General features: G+C 41.4%; 1 protein-coding gene and 2 long non-coding RNA genes across 3 annotated transcripts; 1 reads left to right on the forward strand and 2 right to left on the reverse strand.

The window, feature by feature from the left end:
- Positions 1-1192: 1192 nt before the first annotated feature.
- On the reverse strand, positions 1193-20521 carry LOC124329554. Its single transcript, XR_006916819.1, has 3 exons — positions 20486-20521; positions 1748-1932; positions 1193-1279 (listed from the first exon to the last, which is right to left on the reverse strand). It is a non-coding gene; the product is annotated as an uncharacterized LOC124329554 (long non-coding RNA).
- LOC124329552 lies at positions 17412-19320 on the forward strand. The gene is made up of 3 exons (XM_046788636.1): positions 17412-17768; positions 17864-18107; positions 18177-19320. Exon 3 carries the CDS (start codon positions 18205-18207, stop codon positions 19315-19317), a length of 1113 nt encoding a protein of 370 aa, XP_046644592.1. The 5' UTR covers positions 17412-17768; positions 17864-18107; positions 18177-18204; the 3' UTR covers positions 19318-19320.
- LOC124329553 lies at positions 19435-19974 on the reverse strand. Its single transcript, XR_006916818.1, has 3 exons — positions 19899-19974; positions 19738-19827; positions 19435-19675 (listed from the first exon to the last, which is right to left on the reverse strand). It is a non-coding gene; the product is annotated as an uncharacterized LOC124329553 (long non-coding RNA).
- Positions 20522-20778: the final 257 nt, after the last annotated feature.

Consider the following 20778-nt stretch of genomic DNA (forward strand, 5'->3'; position numbering starts at 1 on the left):
AACTCAGGTACATGCAACACTGGTGAGATAACTCGTTCCAGTTCATTCTAAAATAAAGTAGGAGAAATTGGGATTCAGTAATGGATCATCTGGACTTTATACATTTATACGGATAGGTGTGGTTGTACCTCAGTAATGACTCTTACACTTCCCTGTCCGTGTACAGGGAGAGATGTGCCTCCAATTCCCGTGACCATCCAGGAACCGAGTTCAATAGGCTGGTAATCCATTAGTAGTGACAGTTGGTCTGTCATGTGGGAGGTCGCCCCTGAGTCTGCAAACCAGTCGAAGACACTTCTGGCTAAGTAACATGCAGAAGCGGGGTACCCAGAGTCTTTCTTAGTGAAATGTTCTTTTGCGAGTGTGCGGGCGGAAATCAATTTCCTACAGTCAACCGTGTGGTGGGAATCTATTTCGCAATAAATGCAGTTCCAGATTTTCTGGGGGGTTTCTAGATTGGCGCCTTCTTGTTTTGTGGCATGTTGATTAACACCACCACCTCTAGGCCCTCCATAATTGCCACGACCACCGCGTCCTCTAAAGCCGCCACGTCCTCGGCCTCTTTGGCCTCCTCTATTTGTTGCATAATGGGCGTTATCAACCCTGGATTCTATTAGTTAAGAAGGGAGTTGATTTTTAGTATGAATGGATACTTGACTTCGGTTCGAGAGAAAATTAAAATCATACCGGGAACTGTGGCTTGGAATGCGACTGAGTTGGTAGGTGGTGCTGGGGTCTGTACTGCATAGGATGCCACGACTCCCTCTTCAGCTATCAGTCGTTGAGCTAAATTATCGATGGTTTTCTCGTCTCTAGGGACATTGGTCCATGCTGAACGGACATGTCGGTAACTCTCAGGTAGTGTTTGCAACATCCTATTGATGATGTATTTGTCTTGCAGGGGACTGCCCATCTCTCTTAGTTTGTTAGCATCGTTCATGATACAGTTGATGTGATATCTAATATCCTTTCCTGCATTTGATTTCGATAGAGCGAAAGTTGTTTGAATTGTATCGATTAATGTGTATGATTAGGATAGACCTGGATTGTGTTGATAATTGAAGATTCTAGTGATGAGTTGTTGTTCAATCTCATCAGCTTGGGCAGCGAATAGGGTGCTGATTTTTACCCACATTTCTCTGGCTGTTGGCAGCCCGTAAAGGTTTTGCTTCTGACTAGAATCGATGGAAATCAAAATTGAATTTCGAATGATGATGTCTTTTTGATTCCACAGGTCGATGGCTGCCTGATTGGTGATTGCATTGTCTGCGTTTCTGGCCTGAATAGGATAATATAGTTGTTTTAATTCCTTGAATGGAATTGGAATAATGTGCAGGCAAATGTCTTGATCGACAATGTTTACGTGTCGATTTGATTGATATTTGATTTTTGTCTAATTTGAGTTAAGACACTAGATATGTTGCATGTGGTGTACGACTGAGTTCCAAAGCGAGAGAGAAATAGGAATAAATTAAATTTAGTTTTACTCAAGTGAAGTTATTACTTAGGAAGAGAGGAGAAAGTACCAAGGGGGGGGGAGAAAAATGAGTTAAATGTGTGTGTGTGGGACCTTTGACTAGACAGAATTGTCTGTACATGTGGCATCGCTTTGGGTGTAACTTTAGGTGGTCACCAATGCAACATATTTCGTGTTTAAATCAATAAGTCACTATGCATGTTAGAGTAAAATTTGCTGTAGTAACTGTATAGGTACATGCATAGGAGAGGAGAAGAAAAAAAAGTTTACCACATTGGGTCGGGCTAAGATGTCACCGCCAGCAGTTGGTTCAATCAAGTGCTTGAGACCATGCTGTTCTAGAATGCCTAGGAACTCGTATTTCCAGTCGAAGTGGTTGGTGCCATCAAATTTCACAATGTGGGCCATGTCTTTGAGACAGTTTCCCACTGGGGCGTTGTTCGCCATGATTAGTACTACAATTCGAGGGAAAGAAGAAAAAATTGTAATTTGTTCTCACAGATTCAGCTAATACGTAACACTGGGCCCATAACCTGTTGAGGCGATAATGTGTTGACACATAAGCTTACGACGGTATTGGGTTTCACTTTAGTGTACTACATTGTAACAAATTAGAATACAGTAGGATAATTTGTTAGAACATACCAAGTAGTTTGGAGGACAATAATTCAAGATAGAGTAGGGCCACTAAAACGAGGAGTAGGACACCATATATAGAGGGTAGAGAAGACATAAGGTAAGTCTAAACAGAATCCATCAGTATCCTTGCGTCAACGGGTTTCGGCAACTCGTTATCTTCTGTTGCTTGATTCTTAACAATATTCTCCATCCTGTATTTGTTCATCCGAATTATAACGTTTAAGATAAAAACTCCAAAAAAGAGGACTAAATTATTCTTCGTACCCTCTGGAAGAAGTTGGTATCTGGTCTTTATCGACAACTCCAAAGGACGAGTATGGTAATAAGAGTTCCGTGTAATGGGCGATAATGTAGTAACAAATGTGGGCCAAGAGAAATGTGCTATCAAACATCACGAAGATTAAAAATACAAATGAGAGTATTGCTGTTTTGATTGGTAAGGCGTCCATAGCTGCCGGCAAGACTGACTGAAATATTGGTGTGAACACTGATATCGTACCTGTTGCCTACCTTAATAAAATGCGGTTTTGCAACCGAAAAAAAGATTAGTATTCATACAGAATAATGAAAATAAAAATAATGAGTATCCCTTTAACTTAATAAGTGACAAAGGTTGACACGGGTTGACAATGAAAGGTCTGTGGATGATGATCAAGTTTTTAAGTACTAAGGTGCACTAACCGTCGTAACAACGAGAATAAAGCCAATGATAAACCGTGTCATTACAGAGCTCTTGTGCTGCCTAATAAATGGATCTCCAAATAGTCTCTCGACTTCTTGAATGGCCTCAACTGCTCTTCGTAGTTGACGGTAATGAGACACTATCCAACGAGATATTAAGAACTGAGAGGAAATCGACACCCAATTAACGCCAAACACAACAGCCATCATAATCGGCAGATCTGGATCAATTGATAAACTTATTGTTTGACTCATTGATGAATAAATTAATCCGACAGAAACTGTTAACTGCAAAACTAATAATAAAATGAACCACCAGGTAGTGAGATGTCTAAGAGAGAAGGTGAATCTGACAAATTTCTTAGAAATTAAATCTTGCTCTACAGTAAAAGGTATCATGCCACACGCTTGGCATAGACTGACAAACGGACGAAGCTGTTCAAAGACAGACATGACGATCTACACAGTTTTAGCGAGAATGACGAAAACTTGCGAAATGCTGGATCCTTTTTATTCGATCTTGAAAGTGCTGCCTTCAAATTTGTTTCCGTTGCCATGACATCATGAGTGCATGTTTACCCCAACAAAAGGCAAAGTTACGAGTTAGCAATTTTCATAAATGAGCGTAAAGTTATAATGGGTGCCACACCTTGTCGTTTAATTCGTTATTGATTGGATGGATGTAAACCATTTTTATAACTGTTTAACCAGGAGAAAAAACTTGAAAAAAACACACACAGCAATGTAGTTTCTCGAGCGCAAAACACGTTACCTGATGTAAAGTCCGAACTGTAGTCAAGTAAGTGATGGGGAGTATGATGCGCCCATCACAAACACAAATAAAGACGAACACATTAAATTTGGCATCAATAAAGATGAATTAAAAGCAAACGCAAGTGCAAGCGCTATCAAAGAATTTTGAAAGCAAAAATGAAGACTGTTAAGACGAATGAAAAAATTACCGGTACTAAATTTCCCCCCAAATTTTTTTTTTAAATTTCGCAGCTGTTGTTTTTATTAATAATCCAACACAAAATTGCAGCTCCAATTTTGATTGCTCAAAAGTCAAAACCACCACCAATGATGTTTGGGGATATTTGAGGGGGTGTTGCTGGTCAACACTAATACCATATGCACGGTCAACAATAATATAATACCATCAAATTCTTCTAAATCGTTATTCATTAAGGAAATCGCCAAATTTAAAATTTTTTAGATTTTGATCTCATAATGTAAAAAAAAAAATATCAGAAAAATCATCCACGAGAAACTGAATTCCGGATCTAAATTTGCAGAGGTAGTGGAATTCTGTACCCATTAGACAATCGAAATCTAATAAGCTTCTAGAGATGAAGATGCCGCTGAATCCAACGTCTGTTTCTAATACCATTTACCTGTACATTTATCTGTACCATTTTCGCTTTCTATCAGCAAAGCGGATCAAACGAAATCAAACAGGGATCCGCGTTTGCTGTCGACTCAACGAGCGTCAAATCGGTGGCCGACTTCTTGACGCAGTCCTTATCCTTTCCGTTCTGATGAAATCCGTGCCGAACGTTTCGGCCCGTTTTGGCAGTATAGAGGCATCGAGAACGTGTCGCACTGTGTCTGTGTGTCTCTCGCCCACTGAGCTGACGTGCGGGACAGGTTCCAGTTTGCCGTGTTGCTGGACACGAAAATAGGTGCAGTACATATGATAGTATATGTTAGTATATATGAGCATTAGTACCCAATAGACGGTGGAGCTCCTTCATGCTGGCCTGGCCTGGGATAAAGTTTTCTTGGCCTGATCCCTGCTCCACTAGATGACTTTATTTGGGCGGGGTGCTGTCGGAGTCGGTCGGAGCCCAGGAGGAGCAGGAGAGCTGATGCTGTCCTCGGTGCTGGCCAAAAGCTCAACCAGTTTGCTGAAAGGACATCATATCTTCTAACCAACTGCCAAGTTGTCGAGATCCTTTTCCGCAGAATGACGATCAAATAGCAGGTTTTTATATCCTGGGCCTCTCGGATCTTGTGCTGCTCCGTGCCTTCACTAACGTTCGCTTTCTCATCTTCCGCTTCCGGACAACGTTCCACGGACGCTCTGATCGTATCAATCTGATCAAAAAATATTATGAGTTTCCTGAACGCGCCGGCTTTTTCAGGGACCTTCTGCAGCGAAATGACTCCGGCCTGGAAAGAATTTAAACTTTTAGACTAATTGAAATGACAAATTGATGTTGGACGATACTTTGTTGTCGTGGCGAAATCAAATTTTTGATAATTCGACTCCTGAAGGAAGAAATCCGTTCGAAAGGACGACGAGTCGACGACTGTCACTAGCTGGACTCAGAAGGGACTTCCCTTGTGTTATTCAGCCTCACCCTCCAACATGAGTCGTCTATGTCTATTGCGGAAAAGGAGGTTGACTTTTTTAACTTTTTATTCCTAATATAGGAGCGTATGAGTCGCGACTTGCTGCGCTCCTTCTCGGCCACTTGGGTGTTGACTCCAATCAGAATGTCCTGTAGAATCAACAAAAATAAGAATAAACATTTAGTTCATTGGATATTTCCTGGTTTATTCCTGCGTAAAAATTAAGGAAATGAACCTTGACAAAGCCGAGGACTTATTGGTGGAGTTTGAGATATTCTTCCTGCAGCTCCTTCGACTTGATGAGCGGATCGACGAGAAGCGGGTACTAGGTAAGGCGGAGCGTGACAAATAAAATGCATTCAAAATTTCCGCGCCTGTATTCAAATGAGAAAATTTCAAATGAGTCACTGCCTTATAGCCTTGTACTCGCATTGCCCATCGGTGCCCTGCCCATACACCAATCCTGTCCATGTCGGGATCAACACATTTTTCGAAATACTTCTTATTCAATAGAATCCTAAATTATAATTTGATTTATAATGAAGTCCTATTTGAAGCATAGGTTTAAAAAACTTTAATAACTATATCTAGCTATCATCTATTCCGCAAAATTTTTATTATTTTCAAAAGATCGGCAGTGTAGGCTACTATAGCATATTCGCAACATTTCTGATTTAGAAGACTATCAAAACTCAAACGATATTCCGCCAATTAATTTTTTCCTTAACGTTTTTCCATGCGTGGAAGTTGAATGAGAAAAGGAACATTTTAATAACTGTATTGCATTATAATTAAATTTAGGCCTAGTTTTGTTGATGCCTATAAATAAAACGATATAATCTTCCTAGATATAAAATTTTTTATTATATATAATTGATATAGTCTATACAGTATATAAAAAAAAATGGACTCTAATTAATAATTTAACACGTCCAGTATTTATTTATTTTGATTATCTAAAAAATTTACATAAGAAGTAGTTAATTTCTTCAAAATAAAGGTGCAATAACGTTGAAATAACATAGAGTACACGACAATGCGTACACGATTAAGACAATTTCTGTTATCGTCTGCTGGCTCTAAATCATTTAGGCTACCGAGGTCCATAAGCCTCTCCCCCTACGGGGAGGAGTTGAGCAAATACACGGTAGATGACACGATATAGGGCTGTTCGACATCTTTTCTAACATTTTTTGCCATCGCGGCAACGCAGCATTTGAGTCAAGATGATGTATGCTACAATTGTCCGCCCCGCCTTGTCTGACCAATTGACGTAGGTCACATAATGTCAGATTTGGTCTGACGTCATCTGACCTTCGTTAGTATGACATGTAGGGGATGGTTGTGAACTAGGATAGCTATCGCCTGACGACATAGGTGTGATGGAATGGCACAGATAAATAGACAATTGGAGAACTTGGCGATATTTGAAGATAGAATCGACACAGCGTGGAAATATAAAAAGCGATGTAAAGAGAAAAGGTGAATTATAGAATGCGATAGACATTGATGCCAAAATCGTATGGTTAAGAGAGACAAGGGGGGGGGGAAACTGGCGAGTGTTGCATACGGGATACAATCCTTTAGTGTCTAACGATCGAATATGGCTTTCTTCCGGATGCGATCGCTAAGGCGAACTGGGGGCGGATGTGAGCTCGTCCGGGTTCTACTTCCGTCGCTCTGCTTCGGGATGTCGCTGTGAAGTGGTGATGTTTTGCCGTTCCCTGGTTCGGACACGTCGCTGCTACCGCCAATGAGAGTATCACCATCAGAGAAACCTGCACTTCTGTTGGCGACGGTATCGAGATTAATCTCGCCGTCCTCCTCGCTAAAGATGGGCCGGAGAAATCGACGATTTCTCCATAGAACGCTCCCGCTGGCGAATTTAATGCGGTAGTCGCGATAGCGGCCAAGTCACACTACTACGCCTACATGGCTCCATTTTTTTAGATTTCGGGTCCTGTATGCGTACCTGGGCCCCAAGCGGGAGCCGTGATAAGGGTTTGGTGCTAGCGTTGTAGCGGGTTTTTACAGCGGCGTTGATTTCGGCTTGTCGATCACGGGCGTCCATTACGGCTTTCCATTTGTCGGCAAATGCCGTTTGATGGGCCGGGATAATCGACCGAGTTTGATGGCCAAAAACCATCTAGGCCGGTGATACTCCGTTTGCTCGTGGGGTGTTACGAAATTCAAGCACACCTTGAAGAAACTCCTCGGAAGATAGGTCGCCCGATGGGGAGATTTTTCCACCAATTCCTTTATTGCGCTGACCGCGGCCTTCGCATGGCCGTTGCTTTGTGGGTAATATGGGGTGGAATTACTCCACACAACGCCCCATCTTTTGAGCGTGGATTGGAAAGCTCCTAAGTCAAATTGCGGTCCGCCGTCGGATTGGAGCCGAACAGAGACGCCCGCCATTTTTTTTTAAATACTTAGGTTGGTCGTAGGAGGTTTATTTTTTTTTTAATCAGAAAGATGAAAAAGTAGTCTTTATCTTTCTGATTTTTAATTTCCAAAAAGTGTTAGGGTTCTACAGGTAAATTCATCGTTTTGAAATATTGATTCACCCAAAAAATTGATCGCATGGCCTGTCCCTACCCGCGGCATGGCCTTAGGATATGGCGGGGAGAAATCCTTTGTCTGCAGTAAGGCGTATCCCATACCTTTTGTTCGGGACGCGTCGACTTTAATGACGGTCTCACGGCCAGGATCAAAATGGGCCAACACGGGGGGTGACAAAAGCGCTGTTTTCACCACCTCGAACGAACGTTCCTGGTCTTCCGTCCATTCGTACGCGTTTTGGGTGCTCAAAAGAGGGCGGAAGGGTCCTTTTGCAGCCGCAACTTCCGTTGAAAAATCCGAAAGCTGCTCCACCAACTCTAAAATGGACCGGTGCTCCGTGATATTGGTGGGTTGGGGGAATTTGGCGATGGCCTGTAATTTGCTGGGGTCTACTGTTACCCTGTTACCTTGCTGAATTTCATAGCCAGCCCACACCAGCTTCTTTTGAGCGATTTTAAACTTCTCCACGTTGAGAGTGATTTTCGCTGCACGCGCGGCCTGTAAAATCGCGCACATGCCCTTGACATGCAACGGGAATGACCGGTTGAAACGTAGGATGTCATCCACCACTCTGACCATGTTTTGAAGTGTGCCAAAGGCGGCGTCTGCCCGCCGATTATATTCATCGCCCGACGAACAGAGGCCCATTGAGGCACACAAGAACTTATAACGTCCCCAGGGCGTCATAAAGGTGGTGGACATAAAGATGCTGGCTCGCTGCGTGATGGGGGATCTGAAAATATCCATTAGTGGCATCGAAGCTGCTGTAGAACATGGCTTCAGTGTCGATTTCCGCCACCGCGTCCCTCGGCCTGCGGGTCGAGGGGGGTGGGACGGAGAACATGACTATTGAAAGACTCCCGTTTCCCGACCTGTTGCCCGAAAGGCTTGACCGTGTGATCAATACTTTCGGCCGACAGGTATAAGGTCTGGGTACGAAGGCCTCATGCGGTGTTAGCTATTATGGCCGTTACAATCGTTCCGGGACTTACTGTGTGATAGGATGTGATGGGGGGTAGGTGCGTCTGCATATAACCGGCGTAGCCGGATTTAGTAGAGATCTTGTCTTCTAATTGAAAACCCTCAGTTCTGGTTTGCGAATGTATCTTTCGATTTGTTTCTTTGGTGGTTAATTTAATTTTGTTTTGTAGGTGGGGGAAAAGGGAATGGTTTTTAGTTTTTTCTGTAGTTTTAATTTGTTGTCTAGCAATGCTCGAGGGGGTGCTTGCTGGTGGGAGGAATGGGAGTGGATCAGCGATTGAAAATTCTTTCGTTGGTCAGTCGCGTGGTCGCCCTCGTAAAGAGAGGCGACTCACCTATATTGCTGCGTCGTTTGTTGTTGTGGTTCCGTTATTTCTTCGGTAAAGTGATTGCCTGGCTGGATTTCCAACTTGGATTATTTCTAGTGGTCACTCGTATTTTTGTGTGCAAGTAATTGATTCTTGTGTTGTCGAGATTCTTCCTTGTGACTGTTTGTCCAGCTGTCGTTGGATTTCTGACTTGGATTTAGTTGTGGACGCTGACAACCTTGTTGATTAACGTGGAGTGTCGATTCTTGGAGTTTAGTGCGTAGGGCTGATACTGGAGCTGGTTGATTGATGATGGGCCTTCTTTTTGAGTTTTGGTTTTTTTAATTGTTCTGATTTGAGGAATTTGGCGGGTTTCGATTGCCCGCTGATTTGCCATGGAAGAGGCACGATAGAATTTTGTTTTGGTCCCCGATGGCTTTGATTGTTTGTTTGGGTAATTTACTCGGTACTTTTCAAATTTTTTAAAGCAAAAAGTGAGTGTTTGGAATTCCAGCCGGTGTAGTTGGAGTCTGTTGCCACACCACGCAAGTTACGGAACGGAAAATACAAAAAACACAGCGAGTTTTTCGAGCTAATGTATTCCGGGACGTGCTGCCAGTTGCCAGCCAACGGCAATGAACACGATGACAAAAACACGGGATAAATCGTCGGGGGCACAAAATGTCCTCCGGACCACGCGACTGACGGAAAGAGTTGGAAAGTATCCAGCAAAGAGATCCCGTGACGGGCTTTACAAATTACGGGACACCCAAATGAGATATACGCACACACACACTTAAACACACACACAAATTGAATAAAGACGAAGGTACGTACGTAAAGGCAGCCACGTTACGTGACGGTCCAGAAACGGAAAATCTGGAAGAAATGGGGAACATAAATGGAGAAGACATGAGCGGAGATGTCTCTTCGCCCTTCGTCTCCAATTCACTTACCCCTCGCGCAGCCTTGCGAGGTTCAAATTAAATTGGACACACTTGGTCGGCTCAGGAACGCCAACACAGCCACACAACCGAAAAAAAGTGCCTGGTCCCCTAGTCATATGCAGCGGCGCACGTATGCATCATTTGTACTTCCTTCCCCTCGTATCGTTACCTCGTTCGTCGTTTTAAGTCAGGTGAGGCCTTGGTGGAGGGATTTTTTTCATTACGCTGTGAAGTGAATGTTTGTTTTGGTTATGCAGGTTGACAGGAGGTTGTTGATTTTGAGCTGTAGTCTTGGGTAGATGTTGGGATCGAGGCCCAGGGGGTGTCAGAGTTGAGAAGGAGTTTTTCTTGGGGGAAGAAGGACTGAAATTGTTGGCGGAGGGCGTTTTGGTGGGCAAACTTTTTTAGGACGATTTTTTAGAACGATTAGGACGTGGTTTTCAATTTCTGGGCAGCCAAAGCGGCAACTGGGATTCGCTTCGTTGTTGATTTGGTGGGTGAACGAATTTAGGTGGGTGTTGCCTGATCTTAGGCAGTGGAGGCAAGTTGAAGAGGCATGGTCTTTGGTATGATGCCACGGAATGATGCCTATTTTGCTTTTCATTAGGACACTGGGCTTTTTGCATTTTTTCAGGTTGAGTAGGACGGAAATCCCCCATTCTTTTTTTTTAGTATAGATAATTATTCTCCCGGGGAGAGTTCGTTCGCGATGTAGTTTCAGGGAGGTGAGTGGGCTTCTTCAGACGCTAGCCAATCTTTTTTTCCTTTTCCAGCTATACCGGTGTAGCTGGGATCGAGTATAATAGTGTGACGATTGCTCCACATGATTTGTGGCAACTCAGTGGGTGGTTCCTGATTTCAACTATGCATCGGTTTTTTGGGGTCTACGTGGACAAGACGGCTTTGATTGCAGCGCTCGAGTCAGAGAAGATGTGGATTCCTGGTGATGGGGGTCGTAGATGTATTTGATCGAAAGCTCTTGTTTGATTCCATGGAACTCTGCAGAGAAGATGCTTGATCCTGCTGTGAGGCGCAAGGAGCCGGAGGAGTCAGGTGCAGGGATGTAGAAGGTTCACGAAGTGACGATGGTATTTCGGGTTACTGAACCATCCGTGTCGATCATGATGTCAGGGGCAATGATTTCAGATATCATAGATTCAAATAGGTGTTAGACATCATTTTGGTTTGCTGATGCTTTTTCGCATGGGGAACCATTTTGCGATTGTTGGGTGGGCTTCATGGAGAAAGCGGTTTTTTAGTTGGTCCGTCAGGGCTGCTGGATGTTTGAAAAGGGCCGGGGTTGTTGATTTGATTTTTTCGCATATTAGTTTAGGCTTGGGTAGCATCTCAGTGGCCACTGTTAGGAAGTATAAAATAGAGACTTGGCTGTTTGGTACGCCAGATTCTCTGGGTGCTGGCTAAGGTTGACGAGGTACCTAGTTCCTATCCACATTTCTTCTATCGGAGACCTGTTCAGGTCCATACCTGTTTCAGCGTAGATAACTTCCGTGGGTGTGGAAGATTTAAATCCGAGTATAATTCTGAGTATAAATCGGGAGGCAGTGTCGATTTTCTGTAGGTGAGATTTGCTGGCGGAGCTGTAGGCTAGTAGTCAGTAATCGATGCGGCTGCTGACTAAGTTCTTGTAGAGGGTGCACAAGCTGTTGATTTTGGGGCGTAAGTAGATTTAGAGATGATGGAGAAGACGTTCTTGAGACGGATGCATTTATTCACCACCATTCATATGTGGTCTTTCCACAGCAGTTTTGAGTCTAGAATCAGTCCTAGGAAATTTACTTTAGGGCCGTTTGGGATGCGGTGGCCGTTTATCAATAGCAGAGGGCCGTCTTGTCGTCTCGTTGGTTCATACAGCCGAGTGAATGAGACCGTTGAGTATTTCGATGCCGAAAATTTTAATTTCCATTTACAGCCCCATCTTGACACTTTTTCGATGTAGTTGTCGCTTTCACGTCGATGGGGCACTTGACTATTGTCTAGATAGTGACGCCGTCGGCAAAATAGTAGGCGGTTTACGTTAGATGGGGGGAGGGAAGTCGTATAGCATAATGTTGAACAGAAGTGGGCTGATAACTGCTCCTCGGGTTACTCCGTTTGATATCTTTTTCTGATGTGATGTGTGGCTGCCGATTCTGATGACGACTGAGCGATCGCGAAGGAAGTCAGAGATCCAGTTCAGGCAGTTACCGTGGACACCTACTTTTAAGAGCTTGGATAGGAGGCTATTTGTCCAGACGGTGTCATAAGCTTTGTTAATCTCCAAGAAAACCGCTACACTAGTTTTTTTTTCTTTAAAGCTCCTCTTTATGTCATGGTCGATTTTGATTAGGTATGAGGTAGGTCCGTAAGTGATCAGGTCTGTGGTACATCAATTTTTCCTGGAGATTGCTTGCTCTGAGCCTATGATGTTTTTTTCGGTTCCACGAACCAAGATTGGCGGGTAGTAACGATCCTCTCGAATAATTTGGCTAGCCACGAGGTGAGGATAATTGGGCGGTAGGAACTTACTAAATCAACGGGTTTTCCTGGCTTCAGGAGGGGGATCACAGTGTCTTTTTTCAGAGGTCGGGGACGAATTAATTGGAATATTTGACGTTAAAAAGGACATTGATTTTGTTGGAGGGCGATAAATTGGTTAGCATATCGTAGTGGATTTGGTCGATGCCTGTTGATTTGCTGAGGGACTGCACCAGTTCGTTGAAGGCGTTTCGGTGAAGGCGTTGTTTTGATCGTTTGGCTGTCTATCTGCAATGCGTGACGTGATGATGGGTTTCAGGATAGCGTCGTATTGAGAGTGATCGATTGATGAACCGTAAAGGTCTAGAAAGAAGTAGGACTTTTCATGGGTTGATGGTGTGTGGGCGTCGTGTAGATTTTTTAGGGGTGGAATGGCCAAGATGCAGTTGTTTTTTCTTCCGACCATTGCTTTCATGAACGACCAAGTTGTTCTATCGCCGTCCTGGGGGTTGAAGCTAGATATAAACGATTTCTAGGCGATTTTTTGCGACGATGATGAGTCTTTTTTTTTGCCACACCGGCTTTTTTTTCCAGGTGGCTCTTTTGTCTGAAGATAGCGGTGAGCGACGCCACTCTCTTTCGGCTTTATTCACGTTCTCCACGGTGGCTTCACACTCTGAGTTCCACCAAGGGCGACAGGGCTCTTTTGGAAGGTGGAAGGACTGGGTTGATTTCTTGAAACTTTTTCACTCGCGGAAGTGATCGCATCCATTCATGAGTTTAATAATTTTTTAGGAACTGTTTGGTTTTTGAAGGACGTTGAAGCGAGTTGGTGGGATAGGTCTGCGTTCCTGCTGGGCCATTTGGCCTTACAGAGAATCCATGAAGGTGGTTTGGGTGAGGATCTGATGGGGTCGGCGTTGATCGTGGTGGTGATGGGGAGATGGCCGCATCTAGTCAGAGAGCCCTTGTCGAACTAAACGCAAACCATTTAAGAGAAGGTTTGACACTTGGGTTTGGTTAAGAGGGTGGTAGAAATAGTAAATGGCGCGTCTGATGACTCACATCGGTTGCGTTCACCCAGTGTTCACTCCCGAATTCTCCGGGATTTGTCAAAAACGCAAATTGTTTAAGATAAAAAAACTTCGTTGTGATAAAATGAAGAAAAATACACTGATTCTAACGGCACATCGATAGACGTTATAATCGGTTGCTTTAAATACAACAGACGCGATCAAAGTTTATACTTTTTGTGAAATTTCACATTTTATTTAAGAAATATGATTTAATTCTTAAAAATAACTCTACTTATAATTATGGCATAATGACAGACGTCGATGTGTGTTGCTTAAAATATACCAGAGACGTTCAAACTTTTAATTTCTGGCCTCCATTCCTATTTTTTTATTTGGCAACACTGTTAACCTGGCCACTATTTTTAAAAGAGTATGTGAAGTTTTAAGTTGAACTTGTATATCATTCTGGATTATGAATATTAAGACATTAGAGAATTAATGAAAAACAACGACATTTAAAGAATTAATCGTCAGCTGTCAAATCGTCTTCCTCGGAAGCTTCAGCGCGCGTATTCTTCTTCCTCATTTTCGTTATCTATTTATTCAAGTCTTCCTCCAGGTCTTCCTCATCATTGGATGTTACAAGAAGTGTATCATCTAGCTTTTTTGTAGTGTTGTTTCGTAGTGCTTTTTTGGATTCGTTATCGTTATCGTTAATCGTTATTTTTTCAATTTTTCATTCGTTTCGTTCTTCGTTTCGTTAATTTAAACGTGTCGCATTTTTCTCTTTTTGCGACCGTTATCGTTTACCTTACAATTTTTTTTAGAACCTAGTTTTCTCTGAATCAGCATGTATTTCTTAACATAACACGTTTAAAAATTAAAAATTACTGAGTTTTAAAAAGAAACAGTTCGCGGTGAAAACTTTAAGGTAAACTGACAAACTCGTAGACAAAAGATGTGCCTATTTTATAATAAAAGAGGACGCAGGATGTATTTATTACAGCTAATAAAAACGTTGGCAGCTAGATTATCCTTGTCAGTACGATTTTTTCTACCAGCACAATGCCAACCAGCAATAGAAAATTCTCTTTCACATGGGGCAGAAGAAGCTTGAAGAGCTAACAAAGTGAAAGCTAGCTTGGATAAATATGGAAAACGATGGCATGACTTGTCCAAAAAGCGAGGGAGTCGATTTTTTGGCGGATTCCCTCCACCCATAAAACATGAACCTCCAAATCCATTGCGATATAACTTAACAGTTCTAACTGTATCTTAGATTTACTTTACCCAGGGTTTTGAAACTGAGATTCAGGAGTAGAACTCACGGTTTTTGCATATAGTAACTTAAACTCGTGTGCATCTAGATTCCTTGGACCTTCAGTTCCCGTTTCTCTCTCTTCCTCTTGCACTTTCTCGTTATCCTCGTAATGACCTGTCTCAAGACCCTATATTTGACAAGAAAAAAAATATTAGTGAGACGGTGAGACCTCATTAAAAACGATATTTAGCCTAATACCAAGTCTTCTGCAGTTTTATTTATATTTCGTGTCGAACGGACCAAACTCTTTCAGCTGGACGAATTCGACTTCCTCGTTGTGTTATCTCACTTTGTCGAAGAGGAAGCAGAGAGCGGCCATCGCGTCATTTATGTTGGTGAAGGCCAGTCTGCGTTTCTAAGCCACGGAAACGGCCAACTCGGAATCTCATCAGGCAGAGCTGTTTATTATTTCTACCAACTGCTTCGAGCGGCCACCAAACGCGTCGATTGCTTCAACATCCACGTTCGCGACATCACCTTTGGAGAGACATGCACGACACTTCATCTACCGTTTTGTGGTAACGAGCAAATTATTCCCATCAGTATCGATATCACCATTGGTGTCTCTCGGGGTGTCTTTCGCTCTTCTTCGCTACAACCAGCAAAGCAAGCAGAAAGCACTGTAAAGCTTCCTGACTATTGGTGTCACTCCAATTTGGACGAAGAATTCGAGTACTTAGTTCCATTTCGAGACAAGTGCGGGCCGCCGGAGTGGCAACTGTCTTACCCAATTCTAGAGGTTAGTAAGTAGTACTGTATGTTCAAGATGTTTAAACAGACGGAGACACATCATTGAAGGAACTGATTTTTGAATTTTACTTTCAGAGAGATACAATTTTAGGAACTGGTGACGAGGTTCGCTTGTGTTATCGCATTTTGAAGCTTTTGGTTATGTTGTGTCAGCGACGCAATGCATCCATCACAGATGAGAAATTGTTGCCCCAGAAGACAAGGCCATCGACTTACTGTCTGAAAACCTGCCTTTTCCGCTACATGAAATTGAACAATCCACCTTGGAATGAAGAAGATATGATATCGCATTGCATAGCAATCATGGAAGTTTTGCTCACTCATCCCGGAGTTCATCTCAAATCTTTCTTTAATCCTTTATTAAACGTTTCTTACATTGATCATGAAGCCTTGGCTGTTTGCTCGAAAATTTGTGATCGCCTTCGTTCATGCTTAAATTGAAATGAAAAACAAACTATATCGTTGAAATCATCACCACATACGTCTGTGTATGGGGTGCCGTTGTACCTTTTTACCAACAAAACTATCATTTATAGCCTACCAACCTTGAAGCATTTAAAATTCATATGGGCATATGGCAAACAGTTTCACCTCCATTTATTTTCTCTCCTCCCCCCTTTTTTAAAAATTTTGTCATCTAGAGGTCAGTGAATAACGCAACACAACACCAATTATGTTGCTGTTTTCACTTCTAAGTTTTTAATTTGTGATGATTTTGATTTTCATTATGTTTCATGCCACTACGTTATTATCTAGACTAGCAATCTAGACTATACGTCCCCAATCGCACCCCTAATTTTTAAGAACAATTATTTGAGATTTTTAAGAAACATTATTTCAGATCGCATACAATAAGTTACAGGAAATAAGGAATCGGGATATTGACTGACTTCACGCAAAGATCAGGAACGGAACCAATTTTAAAGTAGCAAACGAGGCTTATCAACATCACACGAGTTTTTTTATTTTTGAAAAATGCACTGGAAAGTGTCCCGGAGTTGCGCGTGTTGGTTTACATGGTTCGTTTTAATAACAAATAAAAATTTGGCATCCTCGTTCCCACATCTATTTTATATCAGAAAATGATTGTGGTATAAAAACGAATAAATGCAACCAATATGCGCAACTGTGACCGTGTGACGTGACAATCTCCCCAGCTTTCCAATGATATTTATAAGCTACTTTTATATTCGGTAAGACCCTTCCTCAGGAGCATATATTATTACAATTAAAGTGTAGCAAGAATTGGTTCTGATGTTTCAAATGTGATATCAGTCAATTATTGCTATAACACCGTATTATCCCTGAAGCCTGAAGGATAGGAATCCTTCAGGATCAGGACTCTGTCTCGCTTTGTCTGGGTGGGTTTGGGTTTTGGATGGGGGTGGTGGGTGGATGAGTGGGGGATAGGATCGGATGGCGGTCAGACCCGCAGCGGCACGGTTTTTCCGCCCTCGTTCCCATCCTCCTACAGCTACGAGAAATTGCTGCCATCTCGCGCAAAAGATGTGAAGAGATGGAAAGAGTCCAACGAAACGTTTAAAAAACAGTATATTTTTTTTTTAATTTTCAATATTTGATATTAATCGGTTGTCTTAGTGGTTAGCGACTAAGTCTACATGTTCACAGTCCAGTGGCATACAGTCAGTGGTGCGGATCTCAACTTAAGGACTTATTTTATTTTTTCTTTTTTTTTCTTTTAATTTTAAAATAATTTAAGCTGAAAAATAATACTTAATTACTGTGATTGACGCTTATTTTACGTATCTGCAGTAGCCTAATTCGCAAAACACTAAAGCAAATTTTCTTCTGGAATTGACTGACCTCCCCCTTAATGGCTCTGACCTTGCTATCGACAGGATGTATTACACTATTACTGAGTATTACCGACGTTCTGACAACATGGTCTCCTGTCTGACGTTGTTCTTCCTTTCAAGTTTGAAAACATGTCCCCTCACGAGTACCTACGTCAGCCTGACGTTGCAGCATATCTGGTGTTTTATTAGTCGGATTGTTAGTTGTGTCTGTTGCTTTTGCAAGAAGTTGACTTTTATATTTGTACGTTATTAAATATGCCACTATTAAATAGTGCCAAATCCCTTTCTAGGTTATGTTTAGACAATATCAAAACATATTTTGAAAGCAGTAATGATAGTGTTGCTGACTTTTTAAAAATACAAAATTTTAAGAAGCAAAGTGAAAAGTGCATCATTGCTGAGGATATAGAAATCGGTGACAATCCATTTCATTATTTGCGTGAGTTTAAAGGAAAATAAATCCTTATTTAATATACCACTGCTGTCTCCATTTTAGATTATTGATAAAAGGTATTTTGTTTGATATTTCTTTAGCTACAGTTCTCTTGGAGGAAATCATCAAGGTTCTCAGTCATGATTTGAAAAAGCCCATGATGAAAACAATCCTTATGCATCTGAAAACTCCTCAAATTACAACTTTGAAGTTGTCTTATTATGAAGAAGATTACTTGAAGCATTTTCCGAAATTCAGAAAATTGGAAAAGCTAAACATTTAATTGAACTCTTCACTGGGATACAGTTGTTTCAAATTGATTGGAACTTATTGCAAAAGTTTAAGGTACAATAGATATATCTATAGACAAAATCAGGGTAAATCAAAATTAATTTCTTATTGTTTTTCCAATAGAGAGTTAAATGCTTCTGGATGCCATGGTATGACAGATTCTGCAATTCAGTGGTTGTGTGTCGAGGCTAAAAACCAAAGAATGGAAAATGAAACACTCGGACAATGCAAAAGGATTGAAAAATTAAGAATTACGCGCACTCAAGTCACAGTAAAAGGAGTACAATTGGCTCTTAAACATTTGCCAGCTTTGAAGATCCTACACCATGAAGCTACAGTTACAGCTTTAGCGAATATGACGACATTTTCATACAAAAATGCGCAAGTTTTTCGGAAATACCCCTTGTTAGCGCTATTCATAGCCCTTGGGACGCCGTACACAAGCGGTAGCCTTAACCAAGCTGTTTCAATGTGTCCTCGTATCGACAATATCAGAATATGCGCTAATAACGAAGGTTTGACTGACAACGACCTTTTTTGCTTGAAGTCGATTAAAACGCTCCGTGAACTTGCCATTTTTCTAGTGCCTAATGTCAAAGAAAACTTAAAATTTACTTTTGGAGGTGGCGTGGCTCCACTTCTCGAGTTGGTTGGCAATTCATTGGAGAAACTCAATCTTTCCGTTTTCGACGCTGACGACGTTTGGATTATCACCGAGTTTTGTCCCAATTTACGCTCCCTGATACTTTTGAAAAATCTTAAAAGTACAGCGATCAGTTCACAAGAAGAAAAGATTAATCATCAATTTCAAACTGAACGGAGTCGAAAGAAAGGACCGATTTTGAAGAAACTTGTGTATCTGTGTATCGGTAATTTGAACTTTCCTTTCGACATTTTGATACATCTGTTGTCTTTTCCTTCCCTTCTAGACGTTCGCATTCATCACTGTGCCACGCTAACTGACGTCGTTTTTGAGGAAGTCGCGAGAATTCACCGATTTCGTAATCGTGAGAGGTTAATTTTAATATGTTGTTGTTCGATTACGTATGACGGGATCGATATTCTAATGGTGGACGGTAATTCTCTTGAAGAACTGCGTTTAATCTATTGCTACAAGCTGAGTATTAAAAATTTCTGCGATTGGACAGCAAAAATTTGCCAGAAAAATTGGAGTTTTTATTTTTATATTTCTTACTTTTACAATAATCGGCCATTTTTTTATTCAATGGGAGACGACCTTCAGGGGAAAGAGTATTATTGTTGAAACTTTAATCCCCCCCCCCCCGATTAATTCCTTTTTATTAACTTGCTTCGATTTTTTTAGCCGCGTTTCAGTGATCTCAAAATCTTTACAAAATATGTATGAATAATTTAGAAAAAAATGCCATCGCGATTTATTATTAGCTATATTTTTTTTTCATTTTTTCATTTTTTTTGTATGTCGACTCACTCACTGTTATTATACCACCCTTGACAAAACGACCATCAGGTATTTTCTAAGCTATTAGAATAGCACAGTTCATTTAATTTCATCTCCTGTCATTATAGTCGGAATCCTTTTTCTGTGATCTGTTCTAACTTTGAAGAAGGATGACCATGTATGTAACTGTGGCACCTGTCAACTTCAGATATATGTTATAATATATGTGATACTTGAGAATTTAAAAAATAAAAATAGGCTTACCCCAGGAATCAGAAACATTCCAACATTGAACAACCCTGCAGCAGATAAACGGACGCGATCTTCATCAATTTGAATCAGTGTTGCCATAATCTAAATTTTAAAGACGTAGCAGTTTAATCTGAACTCTCTAAATGTTCTTGACAAAATGAAGGAATTGAGACCGAAATTTTTGTAGCTACTGCTTGGACCTCTTCGGAGCAGGACTCTGCGATAACGTGTTCGCGAAAAACACGAACCTATAATTAGAAAAATATAAAAGGAATATAAATTTGATTCTCAAGTAGTAAATATTGAGTATTTCTCAAGTAGTAAGTAATATTGATTCTTATTTTTATGTGCCTAGCCTATTTTAGAAATGGCTGTTGTCCACAACCTGATTAACGGGCAAGTCAGCGGCGGAGAGAAGGATCAATATTCGAATCCAATCGACGAAGAACAAAAAAGGTAAAGCGAGGACGTAGTTCTCTATCACTTCGTGGGTATGACTGAAAGTGTATATATAGGCAAAGGCGAAGCTAATAACCGCGAGGAATTTCGTTAACAAAATAAACAAGGCAGGCATCGAGAATATATAATTGATTTCTGACGATGCCCGGCAAAGATATTTAAATATCAGGGTACTTCGACTCAACATATTTGTTGAGGCGATAATGTGTTGACACATAAGCTTACGACGGTATTGGGTTTCACTTTAGTGTACTACATTGTAACAAATTAGAATACAGTAGGATAATTTGTTAGAACATACCATAGGCTGTAGTAGTTTGGAGAACAATAATTCAAGATAGAGTAGGGCCACTAAAACGAGAAGTAGGACACCATATATAGAGGGTAGAGAAGACATAAGGTAAGTCTAAACAGAATCCATCAGTATCCTTGCGTCAACGGGTTTCGGCAACTCGTTATCTTCTGTTGCTTGATTCTTAACACCTGGTCTAACGGAAGATTAAGGAGTTGAGGTCTTGACGTCGTTGACAATGAGAGAAAGAAAACAAAATTAATTAATACGGAAAACAGGTAAGTTTCCTTCACAACTGTACT

The sequence above is a fragment of the Daphnia pulicaria genome, chromosome 3 (genome assembly GCF_021234035.1).
Source record: "Daphnia pulicaria isolate SC F1-1A chromosome 3, SC_F0-13Bv2, whole genome shotgun sequence".
NCBI lineage: Eukaryota > Metazoa > Arthropoda > Branchiopoda > Diplostraca > Daphniidae > Daphnia > Daphnia pulicaria.